This window comes from Panthera leo, chromosome B4 (genome assembly GCF_018350215.1).
Source record: "Panthera leo isolate Ple1 chromosome B4, P.leo_Ple1_pat1.1, whole genome shotgun sequence".
Classification (NCBI taxonomy): domain Eukaryota; kingdom Metazoa; phylum Chordata; class Mammalia; order Carnivora; family Felidae; genus Panthera; species Panthera leo.
The window spans coordinates 77,963,384-77,987,903 of NC_056685.1; the positions used below are offsets into that span (position 1 = coordinate 77,963,384).

Sequence of the window (24,520 nt, forward strand, 5' to 3'; positions counted from 1 at the left end):
ATGGAATACGAACTCCAGAAGAGGCCCCAAGAGGCTGTCCAAACTTCCTGTGTCTCATCCCTTCCTGAAAGTTAAGATTCTGTCCCAACTTAAAAAACTCAGATAAGAGTTGGGGGTGGGGGGGCAGGTGGCGTGCTTGGCTGGCTCGGTCGGTAGAGCATATAACTCTGTCTCGGGGTTGTGAGTTCAAGCCCCGCACTGGGCACGGGAGCCTACTTTAAAAAAAAAAAAAAAAAAAAGAAAAGGGTTCAAATAAGGGGATTATATAGGCTTCTGCAGTTCACTTCACCAGTATTTATGAGTCCTTAGGGTTGAAAGATGTTTCCTTATTCAGAGTAAATCCTTCCTGTCAGTAGAAACTCGTGTTGTCTCATTAGGGCCTTGACAGCAAGAGAAGGCACTGAAGAAAGACAGCATGTCATTGCCATCCCTTCAGCTGCCGTGTCGCAACCTTTGCGCGTCCCCTTCCTTCTGTGGTCCCTCTCTGGGCTCCCATTATTGCTGTGCAGTGTTAAAGGCAAGCGGTCCAGCTGAGTGGACTCCTGACTAAACATAAACAGAGAAAGGCCCTCTCGTTTTACGTGGTCACCCTTGACTTTCACATCCCACTTACGCCTTGACCTTTTTGTCTGCCAATGCTGTTTCTGATCTGTGGCTGTAAGCACAAGTCTAGAAGCTCTGAGTTAAAAGCCACTTCTGGGAGGTCCCTTTGGTTTTCTAGGCTACTTTGGCGTAGAAAGGATAGGGACATGGGACAATAAGAAACCAAAAATGTCTTTTCAGAGCCAGGCAGAAGATACTTGGAAAATTGGCACCACAGCGAAGTAACTAAGACATCGCAGCCAAAGGGTCATGAAGTCATGGGTGGCGCCGGGACCTCTCATCCATTGTCTGTGGATATGGAAATTTGATAGCATTTTGGAGAGGAATCAGTAACACCTTGGAAAGCCACACACGCACAAACCCAAGGAAAACTCCTTGTCCTTGAATAAGAAAACAGATAAATGAGGACCTATGCATGAAATGGAGTACGGCTCACCAGTGAAAATGAACAATCCAAAATTCTCTTAACGCCAGAGATCAGTCTCACAAACATAGCGCGAAGTCTGAAGACCAAGTTAGGGATCTAAAAAACTTGTTCTAAACAGATAGATACGGTATAATTCTTTCAGGACAGTAGGCTGCCAGGATGCTGTCTGTCCGTGTGTATAGTAGTTATAGATTCATGCACAGCGAAATGAAGAAACTGGAATGGTACATACACACCATCTCCAGGATTGCGGTTGCTTTCGGGGATGAAGGGAGAAAACAAATTTGGTAAAATACTAGCATCTGTTAAATCTGGATGCCTGGTGCATAGGTGTCCGTTTTAGTGTTTTCTCTGCTTTTCCGTACGGTTGAAGCATGTGACTTTGTTTTGAAATCCTGAGAGTTCAGATTGAATCGTTAGGCACTGACTCTGTGAAGTCCTTTGAACTTAAGGGCTCCAGTGCCAGATGACATAAGTAACGAGAAAGGGGTCTCCAATCTCAGTAACATTTCTTCTTCTGCCCTCTTAGGAATGTTCCTGGCTGATATCATTGAGAAATACTTTGTGTCCCCAACCCTATTCCGAGTCATCCGGTTGGCCCGTATTGGGCGCATCTTGCGTCTGATCAAAGGCGCCAAAGGGATCCGTACCCTGCTCTTTGCCTTAATGATGTCCTTGCCTGCTCTGTTCAACATTGGCCTTCTGCTCTTCCTGGTCATGTTCATCTTCTCCATCTTTGGGATGTCCAATTTCGCATACGTGAAGCACGAGGCCGGCATCGACGACATGTTCAACTTTGAGACATTTGGCAACAGCATGATCTGCCTGTTTCAGATCACGACGTCGGCCGGTTGGGATGGCCTCCTGCTGCCCATCCTGAACCGCCCCCCTGACTGCAGCCTGGATAAGGAGCACCCGGGGAGTGGCTTCAAGGGAGACTGCGGGAACCCCTCGGTGGGCATCTTCTTCTTCGTAAGCTACATCATCATCTCCTTCCTGATTGTTGTGAACATGTACATCGCCATCATCTTGGAGAACTTCAGTGTGGCCACAGAGGAGAGCGCGGACCCTCTGAGCGAGGACGACTTCGAGACCTTCTATGAGATCTGGGAGAAGTTTGACCCTGACGCCACCCAGTTCATCGAGTACTGTAAGCTGGCAGACTTTGCAGACGCCTTGGAGCACCCTCTCCGAGTGCCCAAGCCGAACACCATCGAGCTCATTGCCATGGATCTGCCGATGGTCAGCGGGGATCGCATCCACTGCTTGGACATCCTTTTTGCCTTCACCAAGCGGGTCCTGGGGGACAGCGGGGAGTTGGACATCCTCCGGCAGCAGATGGAGGAGCGGTTCGTGGCATCCAATCCTTCCAAAGTGTCTTACGAGCCCATCACGACCACACTGCGGCGCAAGCAGGAGGAGGTGTCGGCGGTGGTCCTGCAGCGCGCCTACCGGGGACATTTAGCAAGACGGGGTTTCGTTTGCAAAAAGACCACTTCCAATAAGCTGGAGAACGGAGGCACACACCGGGAGAAAAAAGAGAGCACCCCGTCCACAGCCTCCCTCCCGTCCTATGACAGTGTAACGAAACCTGAGAAGGAGAAGCAACAACGGGCAGAGGAAGGAAGAAGGGAAAGAGCCAAAAGACAAAAAGAGGTCAGAGAATCCAAGTGTTAGAGGAAAGCAAAAATTAAACATTGTACAGATGTAAAACTTGCAAGCGAAAGATTGTTTACAAACTTCCTGAGTATTATCAATGCAGGACAGCTGTGGAGACACTTTAACCCGAAGATCTATACCAAACGTAGTCGGCTTACCATGTAACACGGTTGCATCTTGAGCAGTGACCTGCCGAGGGCAAAGGACCCTGCTCCCTGGACTCACAGATTTTCTAATGCTTGGGCAGGTGGTTACTGCATGTTCCACATCAGTCAATGCAACTTAGGACAAAACCAACAGGATACGAAAACCAGAGGAGAGGCTGCCGGGACCAGCATATTTCCGTTGCAGCCAAATGGATTTTATTTTTTCATTTTGGTGATTCTCAGAAGCAGAAAGCATCACTTTAAAAGTTTGTTTGTTCGTGCAAACTGTATTTGCATTCTTACATTAGTTAAGCTAAGCAGCACACAGGAAACACACACACACACACTCCCATCTAGCCCGTGTCATTTAATTGTCCGTTTCTTTGACATAAACCGCATCTTCTCCACATGGCTTCACGTGGTTTGGAGATGGGTGGGGGAAAACAATCAGGTTTCTTCAGGCTGAGGAGGACTTGCTCAGGCCGATTCCAAACATTGTGCTCGTTCACTGCGTAGAAATGATTTGCATGATGGCATGCCGTGATCAGAAGTCATGCATGAGAACCATACACCACAGGACACTACTAACCCTGTCCCCTGCCCTGGGTCAGCCTTTGGACAGGACCCAGCCCTGCACCGTTCACTGTATTCGGAGAACAAAACGGTAAGCGTTCCATTCCACTGCAATTCCTTACGAATTCGTAGAAGTCTTTCATACATCTTCTGGGTAGGGAAACACAACCGACCGATTGACCCCACCACCACTACCAACAGAAAACAGACCCAGTCCAACAAGCAGATGGATCCGTTGTGTGTACATGTTTAACAGACATCTCTAACATACAGCCATTGTTGCCCATTTTGAAAGATGAACTGTTTAATGCTGCTCGGTGTCCCGTCCACGGGGAAACTTCGATCTCGAATGGCTTTGTATTAATAATGTCACTGTAAAACCAAATCCTAGGGCTAAAAACAGAAATCAAAACAACAACAACAACAAAACCCAGTTCATTTGTATTGCAATATTTATGATGATTGTTTAGCCTTCATGCTGGGGAACTGACACTTGTTTGGGGCAGAGGTACAAGCGCTATTCAAAGTGGCATGGCATCTCTAGGGGGTAATTTGGGGAACTTAAGCTTTCACGGGGGGGTCTGGGGTGCTCGCTTCAGGTAGTATCACGTCCTGCTGCACTGTGGCTCTCTCTGGGCTTGGGACAAGCCGGAGAGGGATTCGGATATCCTGAACGGGCCTCTCCCTCGGCAGAGGGGTTGTCACAAGCTCACACACTGCATGATGCCTCTTGTCTCCATCTCGTCTTTCCACCAAGCAGGGCTTCCCTTACTTGCAGAGGCGGGTGAGGGCGGCCGCGCTGGGGCTAACGGCTGTGGTTCCTTTCACGTTCTAGCGAACACATAGTCACTGGTGGGACCCAAGGTAGAGAGGGAGCCGCCTCTGAACCAAGCCCACGTGGTTTCTTTATCGCACCGATTCTCATGAGAAAGCGATTCAGTACTAATTCCTAAACTGTCGCAGCTTCCCCTGCCCGGCACGTCCCCTTTCTAGCCCGTCGTGCCGCCTGCTTAGTGACCTGCCCGCTGTCATCGGAGGGTGGCTCTGGGGGGAGCGTCCTGTCTTCCGTCCCCTCTCCCGCTTTAGGGAAGACGGTTTTTAGTCCAGGGGCTTCTCATCCGAGGACTAGATCTCAAAGCCAGGATGCTGCAGTTGAGTGTCTCAGGAAGTCGATACAAAGAATGAGGAGAGACTTTAGCATGCGAACTAAACCAAACTAAAATTCCTCCTGCACCATAAAGTAGAGGGGGGGGGCTAAAGACCCCCCGCGATCAGACACACCATTCTGCCTTGTAGCAGAAGCACTCGGTGGGACCGCACCACCCACCCGACTAGTTTTGCGTACGACCAACACAGCGAGGCAGTAAGCCGAGCTTTCTGTCTTCTTGGACCATTAGAAACTCTGCCCGGCTCTCCTAAGCCTGCTTCTGCGGCCTCCTCCGTAGAACTTTCGTACTACACGCGACCCAGGTTGGAAAAGCATTTCTCTCAGTGACCCTGCTAACCGCTAGGACGAATGTATAGTAACATGTACAGGCGACGTCGTCAACAGCACAAAACACGAAGCTGACGTGTGTGGCTATTCTTTTTAAGAGAATTATAAATACTGTAATATATCATTTTATTTTATCGGCATGCCTTTTTGTAAATACAAATTAACAACTTATTAAATAGGAAATGGCTTCTGGCTTATGCCATTGTCATGTTTATTTTTATTTTTTATACTTTTCTTTCTTCTTAGAACTTAGATGCTGTCAGCCAATGTACATCCCCAAACCAGACAGACAGACAAAAAATTTTTTATTGCTAATGGTCTTTTCCAAAACAACAAAAAATATATATATTTTTGTTCCAATGTGCAATAAATTCTAACCACTTCTATGCAAGATTTGGCTACACTTCATCATTGTTCTTAGGTCTTGAGATGGGCAACAGAGCTAGAAGACCCCGCTCGGTACCCCAAGTGCTCGTGCTAGTGATGTCATTAAGCTACTAGAGCATATTAATGAGATTTTTTTTTCTAAGATCTGCCCTTTTCCCTCCCCCAGACCCCCAGCAGCTATCTCCTCAGTAACACACACATGGGCCTTGGTATCTGACACCCATCAGCCAGCTTCACAGGGAAGAAGCCACCTCCACTCTTACTTGATGTTTCAACTTTTTTTTTTTTTTTAACTTTTCCTACCTTCTTGTCCCTCACCCGCCGCCCCTCCGCCCACTCGCTCACTCACTCTCTCACTCACCCGCCCTGCTCCACACTTCTTCGGTAGTAAATGACACCATCACCAGCAGTCTACACCCGCAGTTAACAGGCATTGAACTGAAAGAACCAGTGAGGACGTTTTTGTACGCCCTCGCCGGGTGGGTAAGTGGCAACGCTTTGCCAAATATTAACGAAGCCAATCAAAAAGCAGCAGCAGCCACAGTATCACTGCACATATATATATATAGATATATAAATATAATATAAATATTTATTTTTTGTAGCCAGGTCCTTGGTGCAGTATTTATACTCCACAATTCACCTTTAAAAAAGGACAAAAAGCAAAAAGACGTGTGATGCTGTTAACTTCAAATGCAGAGCCAAAGCCACTGAGCAGCAGCTGACACGGTTGCTGGTTTGTGTGTGCAAAACACCTTCCCCTCTTCTTCCCTTAACCTCCTTGCTGCTCAGGCTGAGGAGACTCCGTAATTCAGAGGGCGAGAGCAGCGAAACCTTCCCGAGTCAACATGACCTACTCCCACTTCTCTAAATGAGCCACTTTCGGTGTCGGAAGTTGACTGGGGAGAAGTAAGCAGAAGCTCCCGGTCAAAGCCCCTGGAACGACAGTGCCCAGAGTTCTTTTCTTTTCCGCCGCAACCCGTGTAAATTTGTAAAAGACCACTAGTGAAGATGAGTGTATTAGTGAATGCATGGAGGCCAACACTGCTCTAAATGAGACGTGATACAAAGTACATCACTACTATAAGCCAAGAGGAAACAAAATAAAAATGACCCTTTTTACTGTACAAGGGAAGCCTGTCTTGGTGTCCGTTTGTTGCTTGACTCTCCCGATTCTTGAGTCCTGGGAGGGGTCTGGGAATTGGGACCTTAGCACGTGTGGGGAAAGGAGGGGAACAGAAGGGAGAGAGATCAGGGTCTCTCGCTAAGTTCTGGCTGAGAAGTAGAGATTGGAGAGAAAAGCAAGGTCCTGCCCACCAACCCCCCACCGCCCCCCCAGACCCCCACTCACCCATTGCATGTGATGTTCTCCCCACTCCCGGGCCAGTGCTTAACCGTCCACAAAACCCCTTCTTCACCAGTCCACCCGGCAGAGCCCCCCAAGATGATGTCAGCCAACCCAGCCGGGCTGGCCTCACTTCTGCCTTTCTCACCGGTACGTTAAGGAAAGAGCTATGCCGATGCCCCAAAGCTCGGGCGAGCACGATGCCCAACAGCCTCCACTCTGCTAGCTAACGCTGGGCCCTGCCCTCCATCACCCCAACACATACACCAGCAGACTACGGCTGGTCTCGTTCACATCCGTGCAGGGGAGAGGGGCACCGCTCCCCTCCCTCACCCTGCCCTGCTTTGGGGACATCCCTCTCTAGGCCATGTCTCCTGGTCCAGGAACACTCTCAGGAGGATTCTGAAGTGCCCACTCTAGTCTGGCTGGTAGGTCAGTCCCCATCCTCCTCCTCTCGGCCCCAGCCTCCAGGCCTGCTGTGGAGGTGAGATCGCCATGGGTTACGACTTTGTGACTTGAGTCCTGGGCGTCTTCTGCAATGATGCCTACTTCTTTTCTCAGATGTTGCCCAAAGTCTTGCAAAAAGCTTCGTTCATTTTCAGGTACCCCCACCCCCTAAAGAATCGGCTGCAACTAGCCAGCCAGGGGGACATCAGGAGAGAGGAGGAAGTCTGGGTCGGGAGGGGCCCAAGGTTTGCACAGAGTCTGCTTTGTGGCTCAGCTCTGTGCCTTCTTGGATTCCTTTTCCAAGATTTCCTCCATTAAAATGCTCCTGAGGCACCCCCTGCCCCTGCCCCCCACTGCTGTTTGCTGTACATAGAGGCTAAGTGGGGTGGGGTGGGCGGGTGTGCACGTGTGATGTGTGTGTGTGAAGAATGTATATAGGTAAAGGGGAGCGTGGTCCAGTGGTTCCAGAAAAGGGGCAGAACTCCTGTGTTCCATCCCCAGCTCAACCACTGGCTCGCTGTGTGGCCTTGGGCAAGTCACTTAACCTCTCTGTGCCTCAGTTTCCTCATCTGTAAAATGGGGATAATAATACTGACCTACCTCACAGGGGTGTTGTGAGGCTTTAACTAAATGTTTTGTAAAGTGTTTTGAGATACAGAGGCAAAGGCACTAGGGAAGGGCAAAGAATTATTTGGACTTAAGGAAGATGAAATGGTACCATAAATGCTGCTATTCTGAGAGCCATTTTAAACTGCACTGCTCCAATCACCCCCGCTTCTCATCACCAGGACAGCAGGTCGAGAAAATGTCTTTCCTTTCACTTGCTTCTGGTGTTTGTGATTATTCTAGACACTTAATTTTTTTCCCTCGCTGTATCTCCTTCCCTCACCACCTCGACTTGTTCCCTGTTCCGTTTACGCGGAAATGGCAGAAATGCTTGAGAAATGAGAATGCATAAGTGGATTGGAAGTTTATAGTCTGAAATTTCAATTTTACTTTGTACTGTACATCTTTTTACTTTAGAATTTGCAATAAAGGGTTACGTCAATCTTGTTTTCAACTCTCCTCTTGGACTGGCCTGTCATTCTGTCACTGCTCTCACAGCAAAGCCCCTCGGCCCCCCGGGGGGTGGACAGACCCTCCCACCCAGCAAGACCCCACGGCTGTCCTCTTTGCCCTCCCCCGTGACAGGGGACAGAGTCTAAGGGCTCACCCAGGCTCAGCTCCTTAGATGGGCTGGCAGGGCCCTGGCCACTCAGGTGGGTGGGGAAGCTTTGGGGCTCCAGGTGGACCTTCAGGGGTCTGAGTAGAAGAGCAGCTTGGAGGCAGCGGCCCCTGAAAGTGGGGACACCACCTCTAGCTGTGCCACCCCACCCTGCACACTCCTGCAGGGCCTCAGAGTAAACAGAAACCCCGCCTCTTGTTCAGGTCGCACCTGGTTTGTCAAGCTCCCTCTGGGGAGTCACAGATCACTCCCTCTGGGATTCAAACTCTCAGCTCAGGCAGCTCTGGGTTCAAAACCCTGACTATGCCACCGACTAGTTGTGGCCAGTTTCTTTATGTGTAATGGAGATCATACCTGCTTTTCTTGGGTTCTGAAGCTTTTATCAAATAACCTACGCAACCCGCTTAGCACAGGGCCTGGCATACAGTTGGCACTCAATAAATGGTAGCTCTCGGTGCAAGAGCTACTGCGAGATAAGAAGGCTCTAAGGCTGACAAGAGGGAGGGCCTGCCTCCCACCCCGGCACCCTAGCACCCCAGCCCCTCCTCTCCCACCGGCAGTCCCGCCGGGTGTGCGGCCATTTCCAACAAACCAACGAATGCTCCCTCCTTTGCGTATTTGGTAACGTTTATAATACGGGGAAGACGGCACTCTGCCGGGGCTGCGCTCCCGTTTTACGGCCGGGGAAACTGAGGCGAGGGGGGACCGGCCCGCGTGCAGCCCGGGCCCTCGACGGCTCGAGCTGCTCTGCAGACAGGGGCGGCCTGGCTTGCCGCCCGCCGCGCACCTGGGCGGACCTGCGCCGGGGAGGGCCGGGGCCCGGGCCGTGGCCGTCGCCGCCCGTGAGCCACAGCGTGAGCGTGATGAACAGCGCCCCGGCGCCCAACGCCCCCACAAAGCCGGTGAGGAGGCCGAGCGCCAGCGGCCCGACCCAGCCGGCGGGGTTGCGCTCGTACGGTGCCTGGGGCAGACGCTCCAAGATCAGCTGCAGCTGGTCCCAGTCGGGCTCCGGGAGCGCGGCGCGGCGGGGGCGCGGGGGCGGGGCCGGGGCCGGGGGCGGGGCCGGGGGCGGGGCCGGGGGCGGGGCGGGGGCGGGGCCGGGGGCGGGGGCGGGGGCGGCCGGCGGGCGCAGGTAGGCCTGGCCGAACTTGCGCAGCTGCAGCGTCGCCTGCTGGTGGAGGTTCTTGCCCAGCTCCCGGGCCACGTCCGGCCGGCCGCAGCGCCGCAGCGCCCGGGCCACGCGGTCCCAAGAGAGGGTCGGGGCCTCGGCCGCCAGCCAGTCCGCCAGCCTCTCCCGGCAGCCGTCCGACACCTCCGCGGACTCGGCCGCCGCCCGCTTCCGCCGCCGCCGCCACAGCCGCCACAGCCTGCCCGGCGGCTTGGACGTGGGCCCCAGCGTCTCCGCGCGGGCCAGCCGGTCCTCAGAGAGCCGGGCCAGCTCGGCCTCGACGTCCGGCTCGGGCACCTTCAGGAGCGACTGGAAATGGTCGCACTCCTCCGGGGTGAGCAGCTCGGCCAGACGGACGGCCGCGTGGGGGCCCATAGCGTCCAAGGCCCCCGCCGGGGCCAGCGCCCAGCCCCAGAGCGCCAACGCCAGGGCCCGGGCCCGCGCGGCCGTCGCCGTCCCCGTTGCCATCGCCGTCTGTGACCCGACTGGGCGGGGAGGAGCTCAGAACACCCATGGTGGGGGAGGGGAGCCTGACCCTGGCGACGGGGGAGGGGAGAGGGCGGGGCTTCCGCCGGCCGGGACTGGGGGCCAGGGGGCAGCTGACACTTGGGGCTTGGTGGGAATCTCCCAGCACCCAGAAACTAGGAATCAAAAAGGAATTGGAGTGAGTTCTTCAACACCCAAGGGTAGCGGGTGGGGGGGGGGGGGGGGAAGACCCAGTCCCCTAGGATAGGATAGAATCCTGGGCCCTTCTATTAAAATGCCTGCCCAACGCCTGACTCCCAGCCATCCCACTAATGCCTCAAACTTAGCAAGTCTCCCACATCTCCATTAATCCATTTGTAACCACTCAGCCTCCAGCACAAGCCCTAGACCCCTTGCTCCCCATTATCCAATATCCAATCCCTAATTCTCGGACTACCAAATATTTATAGACTCTACCAATTCCCACCCTCCCACAGGTACCTCCAGACCCTCATCTCCTCTTGTCTAGATAAGGTGAGCTATTCAAGTGCCCACTCCCACTGCACACACGCTGGGGCCCCACTCACTGGCCTTGTTTCCTGAGCAACCTCAGCTCTGGCTCCCCTTTGGCTCTTGGCCCACACGCTTCTGCCCTAGTCACTCCTCAGCCAGAGTGGGTCCTTTCTGGGAAGCCCTCTCTGACCCCAGCACACAGCCTTTGCCCCTCTCCATTAAGAATCCCTCTTACTCTCTCCTGCAACACACCGCAGTTCTGCCTTTTTACTGTCTCCTCCATTCGGCTGTAAGGTCCTTTTGTTGTCCCAATGGCAACTAGTGCAGAGTAGGTGTTCAGGAAAGATGTTTTCAATCAGTGTGTGTGTGAATTCATGACTTGCAAATCAGTCCCTGTCCAAACACGCACCCATGACCTTCATCTCAGATCCTGGGCTCTTCACAGGGCATGAAAGTTCCTCCTGCTAAGGTGGTACAGTCCCAAGGATCCGTCCAGCCTCATTTCTCCCCCGAACCCCCACTCCCCCCACTCCTGCCCTCACTTGATGCTTTTGTAACAAATCACACCCGTGGTGGGTTCCAGCCTCCAGTTTCATTGGGCTGTACCCCCTCCAGGAAGTTTTTCTGACACACCACCACCACCGCAGGTTAGAATCTCTTCTGGGCATTGAGATAGCCTGTGCATCCTCCATTGGGACACTTATCTGGAAAATCATTAATTGAAGGACTTGTCCAGCATTTGTTTAGTGTCTTCCACATACGAAATACTGTACCAAACGTGAGAATATACGATTTTCATATGATCCCTCCCCAGCAGCTTTTTCCAGTTGTATTTTCAAATGATCCATTATGGGGGCGCCTGGCTGGCTCAGTCAGTAGAGCGTGTGACTCTTGATCTCAGAGTCCTGAGTCCGAGCCCCACATTGGGTGTGGAGCCTACTTAAAAAATAAATAAATAAATAATAATAATCAAATAATCCATTTTTTGAGCTTTTCTCACCCTTTATCGTGAGCTCTCCAGAACAGCAGCTGTGCTTAACCATTTCTGTATCCTCAGGACTACACAGTGTCTGCACAGTGTCTAGGCCTCTAGGGGCCAAGACGGGTTGGTCTCTGAGTCCTGGGCCAATGCCCTAGAGCCCCCCTTATCCAGGCACACAATTGTTTCTCTTACGGGGGAAACTGCTTTGCAGGCTCTCCCCTCGGGCTTGCTTTGCCTCATGAAAGCCCAGGGTGGCCCTGAGCCCTGAGGCCCTGTGCACACGTACTGTAATCCTTGCACTTTGGTGCATTTTCAATAATTTTGCTTAGAGCATTCAAGGACCTCAGGAAACTGTAGGTCCACACCTCTGACAGGTATCTACGTACAACTTTTTCAGCAAGGTCTTCCTTCCTTCCTAGTTTTCTCAGGCTCCGTTTATGATAAGCTGGCAAAGACAGAGTTTGGGAATTGACAGATGGTGGTGGACAAAGGGTCCCATGTGACCCTGAAGACTGGAACTAGGCCCTTTCCATAGCCTGCCCTCTGCCCCCTTACCCTCCCTCCAAGAACAAAGTCTGATCTTAGCTCAAGCCAATGAGGGCTGCTGTCCACATTCTGGGTGCACCTTCCTCTTCAAGCTGCCCCCTTTTCTCCAAGCATTCATTTATTCATCTATTCACTCGTTCACCAAACGTGTGAGCCCTTCTTTCCCCTCATACCTTGGGGCTCTGCAGATAGGAGTCAGCCCCAATTCTGAGCCTCTGGGAGCTCATAACTACAGGAGGGGCTTCCCTATCCAGGGGCTTTTCACCTGGTAGCCTTAGCGCCCAATACTTGGTAGGCACTTGCTGTGCCAAAATGAGGAACGGGAGACCCACAGTAATGGTTTGCTGAAGGACTAGAAACGCCCACAGGACCACATGCCCGGCAGCCCTGGATGCCCAAGCATTCCCCAAGGGCTCCCCACATCCTGCTGCCCCCAAGAAATTCTCTGGAAGCCACATGTCATCGCTTTAATACTGTGTAATACTTTCTTTTAAAATACAGTCTCTTCTGAGGTAGACAGACCACAACTGCAGAGCATCATCAGACAGGAGATAAATACGTCCATGTACAACACGCAGCAAAATGAGGTAGAAATGGTTACAGCTGGAGGAGAGGAACCCAACCCCAGTCTGGGTAGAGGAAGAGGAGGACCAGCTTGCCGAGTCTGTCCTCCCCACATCCGTGCCCCTGGATTCTTTGGTATGCCCCCCCCCCAACATTGCCAGAGCTGGACCTGCCCTTCCCCCCACCTGCCCCAGTGCCCATGAGGTAGGTGCTAGTAGACTGGGGGCTGTCTCCTTGTGCAAAGCTCCCCAAGGCCAGTGGAGGAGGCAGTGGGGGCCCTGGGTCTCAGTGAGTTCCTCCCCCCACCGCCAGCTGCCTGCCTCTTGAAGGGAAGGCTGAGATCCCAACCCCACTCCCCAGGGCCCTCCACCCCCACCCCCATATACATACACACACCTGAGAGAAACTTCTCACGCCCTGCACCCTCCAAAGGGCCCTTTACAGCAGTGCAACCCACTGCTGCTGAGGCACCAAAGCCCTGTGGTCAGCCAGCTCCGAGGAGAGGAGGGCCAGAAAGACCAAGGATGAAAAGCGGGGGGTGGGGGAGAAACAGAGCAGCTTTCCTGTTAGCAGCCCTAGGCCAGCACAGGCCCTCGGCACCTTGGCACCTGAAATGTCCCCTGTGGACACCCTTCCAGCAGAGAGTGGGAGATGGTACAGAGACTGGAGGAGCTGGAAGGGTGAGCAGGGAACAGGGAGGGAGGCTGGGGTGGGAGAGAGAAGAGGTAGGGTGAGGGCTTGCCTCCTGCTTTGGACCAAAGGTCAGAGTGGTGAAATGGGCTCCCTGAGGGAGAGAAGCCCTATCAAGGGAAAGTTGCTGGGAAGGACAGGAATATTCTTCTCACAAGGAAGCCCCCCGCACCCGCCCCTTCCCTGAGGCTGGCTTCTGGTGGAAAGTTTGGGTGGAACTCCCACCCTAGCATCAGGGAAACTCCTAGCATCAGGGAAAACCAGCTTGCCCATCCCTTTCACCCTCTGGAAGCCCCTGGGGCTCCCAACCGAGGACCCTAGGAGAACGGAACAGGCCCGCTTCCCCACAGAACCTTCTGTAATTGGTGCTACTTACTCCTTGGAGCCTCCCAACATACAGGGAAGCTGAGTCTGTAGTCAGTTTTGTGCCCAGCCAGACTCATGGCCACACGGTCTTCTCTCCCGAGGGAATCCTAAATTATAGAAGATCTCTACCTAGGGAAGGGCCAGGTGAGATGACCACTCTGGGGACTTTCTGCCTCGGACACCTTCCCATTTGGGTCCTCTCTTTCTGGATCTGGGACAGGGAGGGGGCAAGGGCCTCCCTCTGGATAACCCTAACGAAAAAAACACTAAGCTGGAGAGTGGGGCTCAGGGGAGAGCAACAGGACCTACCTCCTCTCAAATCCCACAACCCACTCCCCCACACCCCTGCCTACAACCTTGGACCTGGGGAGGAAGCCCTAGAAATACATTCCGCTTCTGTCCCAGGAAGAGCAGGGGTGTCCGTGGGGCTCTGGGCCTTCCTCTCCCGTTACCCACAAGTTTCACTTTCTGAGTCTTCTGGGAGAATCTGTTCCTCGGGAGGGGGGTGGGGGGGCAGGGAACACACAGGAGAGCAGCCAAAGTCTAACATTCTTTCTGAGGTCAGTTTCTTCCTGAGTTGTCAAAACAAAACGAAAAACAGCAAATTCTACACATCTTACAAAAATAAGAGGCCTAAAATATTAAACAAGCTACATTTCTGGGACTTCCCCCTCAAAAACAAACAAACAAACAAAAACCCTTCTTTGGGTGTTTTGTTTTTTTTTTGTTTTGTTTTGTTTGTTTTGCTTGCCTTCTCCCACCCCCCAAGGCCCAAGGATACAACTGGGTGAAGGATAATGGGGTGGGAGGGAACTCCCCACACCCTCCTCCTCAGCCCCGGACTTCCAGATCTCCTGCAAAGGGACACTGCATTCTTTGAATGAGAAGGACCAAGGGAAAACAGGCTGGAGAGCAAGGGATGGAGACAGAAGCACAGAGGGTGATAGATGGAGAGATAGGGGAGGAAGGAGCAAAAGAGAAACAGGGCCAGCATATGAGGGACAGGTCAGTAGTGACAAAGCCACGGAGAGAAAAAACTACGCGAATGCAGAGAAGGGGAGGGGGGGGGGGCGCATTCAGAGCGCGAGGAGACAAAAGGATTGTGGAGAGGGCGCAGGAGTTCCTTAGGCCCCGGGTGCCAGCCCATCCCGGGTCGGCCCGTCGGCTGGGCAGAGATGGCGAGCTTCCCGTCCACAATAAATAGGAAAAACCTGAGTACACAGCGCATATGGCATCTATCTGCCTAGCAGAAGCATTTTCCTTCCTACGAAAAAAAATCCACCGGCAGCCCCACCCCTCCCCCAGCCCACATTCATCACTCCGGCACCCTCCCAGCCCGGTTTGGTTAAAGACATCCCCCTCCCGGACGGAAGGGCTGGGAGGAAGGGGCGGCTGCTCCCGCGACCTCCCGGCGCGCCGTCAGTGTCCGGAGCCGTACATTTTGTCCCATTCCACGTACGAGTCCAGGTCCTTGGGGGAGGCCCTAGGGCCCACCTTGGCGAGCGCTGCCTCCAAGTCCTTGTAGGAGAGGGGCCGCTGCAGCCCCGGGAGGCCCGCCCCGGCCGCCGCCTGCTGGCACAGCTGCCCCAGCTCGCCCCCGGAGAAGCCCTGGGTGCCCTGCACCAGGGCCGCGAGCTCCCGCTCGTTCAGCGCGCAGCCCTGCTGGGCCAGCGCCCGCTGCAGGATCTGCCCGCGGGCAGGACCGTCGGGCAGCGCCACGTAGAATCGGAGAGCGAAGCGCCTGCGGGTGGCCTCGTCCAGAGCCGCGGGCCGCGAGGTGGTGCCCACGACCAGCACACCGTCCGCCCCCGCGCCGCAGCCGCCGTCCAGGCAAGCCAGGAGCGGCGCCTGCAGCGCGCCCGCGGTGGCGGCGCCGTCGTCCCGAGCCGAGAGCAGCGCGTCCAGCTCGCTGATGAGGAGCACGGCGGGCGGGCGGCAGCGCGCAGCCGCGAAGGCGGCCTGGAGGAGGTGTGCGCCCTCGGCGGCGCCGGGCGCGGCCAGCGTCGCTCCGCGCAGGCGCAGCAGCGTGGCGCCCAGCTGCGTGGCCAGGCAGCGGCTCAACAGCGCTTTGCCCGCGCCCCGCGGTCCGAAGAGCAGCACGGTCCGCGGCGGGCGCGGGCTGCCAGGGTAGGCGGGCGGCCTGAGCAGCGGCCACACCAGCTCCTCCTCCAGCGCCGCCTTGAGCGCGCCTTGGCCTGCCACATCTGCCCACTGCACCGGGGGCCCGCAGTCCACCATCTTGCTCGTCACCAGCTCCAGGGCCCCCGGGTCCACGCCTTTGGGGGGCTCTCCCGACGGCACTCCGAAGACCCCGCGGGGAGCCGGCGCCGGAGCGCGCTCCGGGAACTTTTCAAAGGGCTCGAGTTGCGGGCCGTAGACCGGAGAGCCCAAGACCTTGAGGGGGACGCCGCCACCGTACTTGACAGACGCCTCCTCCGCGGCGCCCGGCGGCTTCGGCCGGAACCCGTTGCCCCGACAGTCGCCGTTGTCCGTTGCGGGATAGGAGGCGCCGTCGGCCGCCGTCTTGGCCGGCTCGTAGACGTACTTGCGGTAGCGGCCCTCCGCGCCCTCGTCGGCCGCCTTGCGCTTCAGCGACACCCCGGCCTCGGCGCCGGGAGCGGCCGCCTGGAAGCTGTAGGAGGTGGGCGCCGGCCGGGGCGGAGCGGGCGCTGGCAGGGGCGTGGGCGCCGCCAGGCCGGAGGTCAGGTAGGGGGCCGGGGGCGGGGCCGGGGGCGGCGGGAGAGCCCCGTATCCGGGCTGAGCGGCGTAGCCCCCCGCGGGGTAGTTGTACAGAGGCCCCGACGGGCCGTAACCCGGCGGAGGCGGGGGCTGCAGTAGCGCGGCGGGGGGCGGCGGGGGCAGCGCGGCGCCCGTCTGCGCGCAGTAGCCGGGGGCCAGGTACCCCCCGCCGTAGCCCGCCGCGTACTCGGGCGCCGCCGACGGGCCCCCGCACGCATTGCCGGCGTAGAGGGGTTCAGCCAGGTTCCCGGCTAAAACCGGCGAGCCCCCGAGGCCCCCGGAGCCGCCCCCACTGGCCGACTTCGTTCCCGGGAGGCCCTCGTGGAGTGAGGCCAAGGGGTAGGGTGGCTCGGGCCCTGGCCAGGGCTCGGGGTCCCCCTTGGCGCCATTGAGGAAGGCGGCGTCGCCATAGCCGCCCAGCGCGGGGCGCTCGTAGGGCGAGTCCAGGACCCCTGAGTACTTCTCCGCGTAGCGCTTGAGGAGGTTGGAGGCTGTGAGGGCAGAGATGTCGTCGTGTGCCCAAGCATAGTGGCAGCGCTGGCGGCCCCCAGGGGGCAGCTCCAACTTGTGGGCCGGCGACGGGGTAGTGGAGGAGACGTCCAGGTGCTGCTCTGGCCACTGGTTGAGGGGCTGGGCGTGTTCCGGTGTCCAGTGCATCTTCGACAGAGCTGCGGGCGAGAGGGAGAGAAGCGCCTAGAGAGGTTCCGCAGAGCCTCAGAGGACCCACCACCCGCCAGTCACAGGCCAGGCGGCTTGGATGGCAGCTTGGAACGGGCTGCTCTCCACCACCCACCGTTGCACCCTCCCGGGCCACCCTTCTCCAGGCACCAGCTACACAGTACTTGCCTTGCCCGGCACGTTCCAGGATTAAAGTTCTCTGAAAATACTTTCCTCAGAGAGATCTGGAAACGAGATGTTTGACCCTAACTTCACCTTAAAGGCAATATGATGATGACTTTGTCCCAGCCACGGGAGCGCTGCCCTCTAGAACACCTGGTCCTTACTTCCAGCCCTAATGGAGTCAATGGTCAGTCGATGGGTGAGACACCCCACCCCTGGGAATAGTCAAATCCAGGTGGGGCTCAAGTAATACATGTTTGCTACACACCCACCAGGCGCTAGGCATTACAGAAACACTAGGTTTGTATAAAGATGAGTGGCTCGGCAGTTGGGTACTCTGTGCACCTCAGCCCTCCCCGAGGTTCCAGGGCCCTCTTTGGGCCTGAAGTCAGAGATTCCAGCGTCTGTAGGCAGTGCCTCATGGTCCTTAGGAAACCCCAGTGGCTGACCCAGAAGCGTTCACTTCCTTTCCGCTTAGTTTCAGTCTCTGCTTGATGAAGTCAGAGCACCTGGGTTCCAGACCCATCCCTGCACACGCTCGCTGTGTGCCCAGGCAGGCACCGCCATCTGCCTCATTCCCAAAATGTGTTTCACCACAATGCAGAAGCGTTATTTAGAATAGACAAATCACATTCCAGAGAAGAGGGGGGACAGTTAGTACACGTCATGGAAAGTGCGTCACAGATTTGTTTCTGAGCTTCCCAGCAACCGAAAACACGTTGCAAAACAAAGAGCACCAACCATACTCAAAAGAAGCAAAAACGTTGCTGGCATAGAAATCTTGGAACATTTTTTCATGGACCTCAGGAAGCAGACCTGCGAGATGTAATAAATAGTGTCCTCTTAGCCATGCCATAAACATGGCACAAATGTCCCCCACAAGTTTCTTACCCTAGTCCTGAGCACCAGTCAAGGCATGAGCCGAACACTGGTTGGTAAAGGATTCAGGGCCTGGGGAACAACTCTTCCCAGGCACATGTCTCCAATGGGCTGGCCTGATCTGAGGATTAAATTTCAAAGGTGAAGTGGGCCCATGGCATGCCAGAGACCATTTTGATAATGATTATTTCTCAAACCTAAGCTTTTGATAAGACATGTTAAACTTACAGGTTCAATATTCTGTCTTCAAATTTTTATTGAGCGAATACTAAGGTGCCAGGCAAAGGGGCAGAATGAAAGGTTTAGACAAGTAGACGACATCCTTTATGAGGTGGGAAAACAGAGGTGTATGCCAGGGGCTCTGGGGCTCAGGGAAATGTGCCATGCCTGGCTAACAAGACCTCAGCAGGAAGGAGGTGTCTTTACTGGACCTTGAAGGGTGAGGGACCAAGTTGGCCAGGCAGGCCAGAAGGTTCCAGCACAATGCATTCAGAAAGCCAGGGCTCTGTTAGCTTACTCGCCCTATTCCCTTCCTCAAGACACTCTACTGCCACCTTCCGGAAAGTTGTCATAATCTACAAATCTAGATTTGTACCATGGGGTGTGTGGGGGGGGAGTGGTAGAAAAGGCTGCAGATCGTCAGGTGGCTCTGGGGTTCTCTTCAGTTGCCCTTTCTTGCAGCTGCTTGTTGGCAGCACGACCTCTGTTGATGTCACCACCTCCTACGGCTAGGACCTGCTGTCAGCAGGACACTGTTTGAAAGTAAAACTGTATTCTCATTCCCACCGCCCTAAGGGAGGCATGAGCCATAGGTACTAAAGCTAAAAAGGGAAGTAGACCTCTCTGAGGTGGAGAGGAGAGCCCGGCCACCAGTGGCAAGAGGTTCAGAGCAGAGACGGCAGAACTGAGTGTGAGGTCCCTGGAGGGCAGATACGCATCTCTCCAGCCCCTGCTGAGAGGGGTCTCTGGAGAACAGAGGCATTACCTAGTGTCAGAGGGGGTAATGTCCTGGGACATCAGAAATCACAAGTGGTTCTGGTTTGCAGGGTTATACAATGATGGAACTTCAAGGTTCTACCAATGCAAATACTATGATGTGACATGGACCCCAAACCTGTTTGTTTTTTTTATTCTCTGTTATCTGTGCTTTGTCTTCTTAATATGGAAAAGGAGACTTGGCCTTGATCACACTTACCCCCCCACCCCCACCCTGCCCCAGCATGCTGGGGAAAAAGCAGGGCCCCTCTCAGAAGGACAGAGACACAGCAAGGAAAGCTCTGGATCTGGACTTACGAAAAACTTCCTTCGCCCCTTCCCAAACCCTCTGCTCCCCGCCTCTCCTGTCACAATGGTGTCCTCCCTGCCCCTCTCACTCAGCAACTGCCCTGGCCTGCAGCAATCTCCATTCAAGGCCTTACCCTCAAGACCAGCATACTCAGGCCCTGGTCATCACCAAACCTCTCCATCTCAGCAATTGTGGACTCAGGGAACCCACCTCCAGCTCTCCAAACCTGTCCTCCCAGCCTCACACCTACTATCCTATTCTGGGCTTCGCCCCTTTTAGGCAGCTCCTAGTCCCTCTCTAGAGGGAACCTGTCCCTGGCAGCTCATGCCACCTACCTGGTCTCTCCCCTCCATCCCCTCAGATACTGGCCCTTCCATTCCAGGTAATTCTCTTCTCATTTTAGCCAAGGGCACAGCTCCCTCACCTCTGGCCTTCCGTTTCCACCTTCATCTACATCTACATCCACTTTGCGGTCCGGTAGGGACCTTACCACCATCAATGAACTACTCCACCCCTTGGCTCCCTCCCCACAGCAAGCTTAATTCTTTCCCACCTTCAAAAAGACCTCCTGGACCCCAAGTCCCCCACTAGCTACCAGCCCATCCCTCTGCCCCTTCTCTTTCACCATACGGCCTCTACTAGAGGTCCTTTAGACCACTCATTGGGGAGCAGAGGACCGAGTCAGCAGGTTCTGCTGAACTTAGTCACATAGACTGCATCTGGAGACTTCCTCTCACCTCTTCCAAGGGAAAGAACAAAGGTCTGGCCACAGTCAAACTGCCCAAGGAGTAAGCTCAATCAACCAACCCAAGGAAAATGAGAGGACAGAAATTTGCAGGGAAGGGAAGGAGGTGACATTGCCTGACCTGCACATAGGCTGAGAGTGCTGGTCTATGTGAGCCTGAGGACATACCCGCATGCACACACGTACCGCTGGGAACACCCACAGATGCACACAGCCACAGGCCCACGTGTATAGACACACAGTCTCAAGCTTTAGGGGCAGTATCAGTTGGGTGCCTCCTGCCACACCCACGCCCACAACAACCTTGACTTCTGCCCCTTCCTGACTCAGAAGGGTGGGGTGGGGGAGGATAGGGGGGAGACCATGCTGTCTCCTTGGCCGCCCCCCCCCCCCCTCCAGGCCAGTTACAGCCCTCCTCTTCTCACAGTGACCCTGGGCCTGCCTGTGGCCCAGCCCACAAGCTCCTGCCATTCAGCCTCCCGCACCTGGAGTGGTCTCCTTCCAGGTTCATAGGCCACACTCCAATGCCGTGCATCAGCTGAGCTGGAAGTAAGGAAAGGCCCTGGGGACTTAGGGTAAGTGTGCGCTCTGACTCCGCGAGACCTGGGTTTGAATCCACGCTCAGACACTATGTGACCCTGAGCAGATTACCTGACCTCACTGAACCTCTCCATCTGTTAAAATGCATAACATATCCTTTGAAGGGTGGCCACAAGATTTAAAAAGGTAATGTATAGGGGCGCCTGGGTGGCTCAGTCAGTTTGGTGTCCAGCTCTTGGTTTTGGCTCAGGTCAGGATCTTATGGTTCACGGGTCAAGGCCTGAATCGGGCTTCACGCTCACAGTGCAGAGCCTGCTTGGGATTCTGTCTCTCTCTCTCTCTTTGCCCCTCCCCAGCTCATGTGCTCGCTCACTCTCTCTCGCTCTCTCAAAATAAATGAACATTTTTTTAAAAAGTAATGTATCGGGGTGCCTGGGTGGCTCAGTTGGTTGAGCATCCGACTTCGGCTCAGGTCATGATCTCACACTCCGTGAGTTCAAGCCCCGCTTCGGGCTCTGTGCTGACAGCTCAGAGCCTGGAGCCCGCTTCAGATTCTGTGTCTCCCCCCTCTCTGCCCCTTCCCTGCTCATGCTCTGTCTCTCTCTGTCTCAAAAATAAAAAAGTAAAAATTTAAAAAATGAATAATAAATAAAGTATATAAAATATATATGTCCCATGTAGGATACAAAATTGTGTGATAAATGGTACAGTTAAGAACCCAAGCAGTGGCCTTACCTTGCTGAGTGACTCTGAATAACTCCCCGGGGTTGGAGGAACTTGGAAAATGTTCTGTGAGGGAAATTCCTTCCAGCTTTGATATGACAGATTAGTCCATCATCAGCACCAGAGCACTCCAGCACTAGGCTCAGAGAGCCAGCCCCTTTTCTGTGGCTTCCGTGCATTGTCTTATGTAGCCCCCACAATGGCCCTATGAGACTACTACTATTGTCATTGTCCCCACTTTACAGATGAGGAGACTGAGGTGCAGGGAGATTAATACATCCCAAGGTCACACAGCTGTTACATAGCGGAGCGGGATTCAGACCCCAGCAGTCTGACCACAGAGCCCAGGCCCTTACTCTTGGCTGCACTGCCTCCCTGGTCTAGCCCTTGGTTCTCCCAGCCAGAGAAGAACCTGACCCTGTGATGGCCTTTATCATGCTCATCTTGTTCCTGTGGAAGCACGTTTCTGTGTTTGCCTGGGAATGTGGCTGTGCCTCACGTGCTTTGCATTTATCCTTCAAATCCAGCTGGAAGCACCTGCCTGCTGGGGGGTCCCAAGTCTCCTGTGCTCCCCAAGCAGGAGAGGATTCATGTCCTCACCGCAAAACAGCCCGGGAGGTGTGGTCCTAGGGGTCACACCCCTAGGCTGGGCGGACAGGTCTTTCTTTGGGTCTGTGACCTCCCCCGGGACTGGCTAGGACCCTAGTGAAAACTCCCTGTGGCTGCACTGTTTGGGAAGTAAGGTCACGAAGCTCTGTCTCTGCAGACCCCTGAAGACGCCGGGGCCCTCTTCCACACAGGAGGGTGGAACACCATTGGACTCCACCCAGAGAGTGCGGCCTTCAAACTCACAGGTGACTGACAGCAATGGCAAGAATTACTGGATGGAAGGATAAGTAAAGAATCTCTTAAACTCCTCCCCCTTGTTTTTAGGAAGTCTTCCAGGATGGATGAGAGACTGGGCCTTCACAAATGGCCAAACCAGTGCACCAGTCTCAGTCCCTATGGGCCGTTGCCCAGGACACTGGTGCATTAGGCCTGACACAGGCTGCGATAGTGAGTGTGATTTATAATAAGAAACATATATTTGGTCTGTGTCCACTGTTCTGGCTCACAGTTCCAAAACCCCTTGCGATGTCCTAAGTGTAAGAGCAATGGTAGCACCTTTCCTTATGGAATGGTCTTGTCCTCAGTCGCTGAAATTGCTTCAGAGCCATGAAGGCAAAGTGGGTGGGGTATTCAAAGCCCCAAGGTAACCTAAGGATGGAGGCCGGTTGCCCGAAGAACAAGCCTTGGTTAGGGGGTTATAACTTTGGATCACGCCCCACATCTCCCCACCCAAGGGCGAGGGACTAGAGGTGGAGCTCAGTCCCCAACAGCCAATGATTTATTCAATCGTGGCTATGTGAGGAAGCCTCCACAAGACCCCAAAAGGATGGGGTTTGGATCCCTTCAGGGCGGTGAACACATGGACGTGCTGGAAGGGCCTGGAAGCCCCACGCCCCTTCTCACACCTTGCCGCTTGCACCTCTTCCATCCGGCCGTTCCTGAGTCACACCCTGTGATAATAAACCGGTGGCCTAGTGAGTAAACTGGTTTCTTGCGTTCTTTCAGCCCCTCTAGCAAATTAATCGGACCCAAGGAGGGAGGGGGCCATGGGATTTAGAGCCACAGGTCAGAAGCACAGGTGACAGTCTGGACTGTCGACTGGCATCTGAAGTGGGGCAGTCTCGTGGGACTGAGCCCTGACCCGATAGGATCTGATGCTATCTCCAGGTAGATGTTGAGTGCAGTTTGTAGGACGTCCAGCTGGTGTGACGGAACTGGTTGCCATGTGGAAACCCCTACGTGGGTGTCGGAAGTGGAGCACGTGGCAACGTAGGGTGCGAATAAAGGAAGAGATATGCAGGGAGGGCGTGTTTTCCCTCACACAGGCCTGTAGACCCTCCTCTTCCACCCCTACCCTGGCATCCCAGGCCCGCGGACACCCTCCACGGTTGCAGTGACCGAGGGCAAGACACCCAGCCTCTTTAAGCCTCCTTTTCTTCAGGCGTCGAAGGACAGTTGATTGAGGCAGCGGACAGCAAACTTTTCTCCCACTAGGAACCCTTCCAAGCCAATTTTATACAAGATGCCATGGGAGGGGACCCCAGCCACGCAGTGCCAGCAGCCCCCTCCGACTCCCTGAGGAGGCTCCTGACACCCCTCTGGATCTTACAGAAATTCTCTGATTCCAAATACCATTACCCATAGACAGGGCTGGGGGCAGGACAGGGGAGGAGGGGCAGCTGTGTGGCTGCTCCAGACCTGAGTGCAGCAGGCACAAGGCCGTCCTCCTGGGCAAGCTCCTCGGCCTCCATTATCTCAGCCTGGGACAAAGAGGCTGGAGTGGAGAATCCCATTGTTGGGCCGCCTATGGAAATCTCATTAATCTATTCACCACGGCTCCCACAGGCCTTTTGTCCCAGGCTTTTTGTCTCCTGCTCACAACTGGTGCCCCGGGGGTCTCTGTCTGCCTGGCAGAACTCGAACTGGGCTGTCCCCTCCCTCCCCCCAACTACTGGGCCCTGCCCCTGCCCCTGCCCATTCGTGCCAACCCCAGTTACTGCAACAGGAGAGGAGAGGGAGGGGCGACGAGGGGAACCGAGGACTGGTCACCTGCCACAGCCTTGCACCCGCCACTCAGGAACCTCTGCCCCAAGTCCAGGCCGGAGAGCAGCCCCTAACACAGCCAGACCGCCAGAACCCTGCCTGGGGAGCCCCCCTGGGTCCCGGCACAGGGCCTAGCTTGGGCAGGGCTCAATATGTGTTTAGGGGATGAGCCAAAGGAGGCCAGAGAGGTGGCTGCCAGACTTCATGTCGCTAGGGCTACAGCCTGTTGTCCACAGATCTGCGGTCTCACGGAGCCAGCAGACACTCTCAGGACACCAGAGGGCCAAACTGGCTGTTAGAGATGCAAAATTGGGTCAAACTGTGACCCACCCTCAGGGACTCTATCCTCTAACAGGAGAGATAAGGTGAAAGCGGCCTTGGCCAAAAGAAAGAAAGGGAGAGAGGGAAAAAGGGAGGAAAAGAGAAAAGAAAAGAATGAATTCTGGTGGTTCATAGACAGTTGAGGCTATCTTTGGTGGGCCGGGGAATCACGGCAGCATTTAAATGTTTTATTTG

The 24,520-nt window shown here is 54.9% G+C and overlaps 3 protein-coding genes and 1 long non-coding RNA gene across 11 annotated transcripts in view; 2 read left to right on the forward strand and 2 right to left on the reverse strand.

The window, feature by feature from the left end:
* Window positions 1-5,874, forward strand: part of SCN8A (sodium voltage-gated channel alpha subunit 8) — a 119,195-nt gene extending 113,321 nt beyond the window's left edge. For both annotated transcript variants that reach the window (XM_042946586.1, XM_042946587.1), the window contains exon 26: window positions 1,560-5,874. In XM_042946586.1, the coding sequence (XP_042802520.1) occupies window positions 1,560-2,707 (1,148 nt within the window). In that variant the 3' untranslated portion in view covers window positions 2,708-5,874. The remainder of the gene's footprint in view (window positions 1-1,559) is intronic.
* A 3,041-nt stretch (window positions 5,875-8,915) lies between these two features.
* TMDD1 (transmembrane and death domain 1) lies at window positions 8,916-9,961 on the reverse strand. The gene has a single exon (XM_042946585.1). The coding sequence runs from the start codon at window positions 9,941-9,943 to the stop codon at window positions 8,936-8,938; it is 1,008 nt and encodes a 335-aa protein (XP_042802519.1). The 5' UTR covers window positions 9,944-9,961; the 3' UTR covers window positions 8,916-8,935.
* An 89-nt stretch (window positions 9,962-10,050) lies between these two features.
* LOC122224567 lies at window positions 10,051-22,802 on the forward strand. Of its 7 annotated transcripts, none has more exons than XR_006204851.1 (4): window positions 10,051-10,139; window positions 12,483-12,680; window positions 20,517-20,664; window positions 22,119-22,239. It is a non-coding gene; the product is annotated as an uncharacterized LOC122224567 (long non-coding RNA). The 7 variants fall into 7 exon arrangements; XR_006204853.1 differs by lacking the exon at window positions 10,051-10,139 and adding an exon at window positions 10,212-10,474; XR_006204850.1 differs by lacking the exons at window positions 10,051-10,139; window positions 12,483-12,680 and adding exons at window positions 15,857-16,242; window positions 22,286-22,802 and having other exon boundaries at window positions 22,119-22,206.
* FIGNL2 (fidgetin like 2) overlaps window positions 14,868-24,520 on the reverse strand; it is a 29,231-nt gene continuing 19,578 nt past the window's right edge. Inside the window, exon 2 of the mRNA XM_042946588.1 lies at window positions 14,868-17,008. Within this exon, the coding sequence (XP_042802522.1) occupies window positions 15,021-16,997 (1,977 nt within the window). The 5' untranslated portion in view covers window positions 16,998-17,008 and the 3' untranslated portion in view covers window positions 14,868-15,020. The remainder of the gene's footprint in view (window positions 17,009-24,520) is intronic.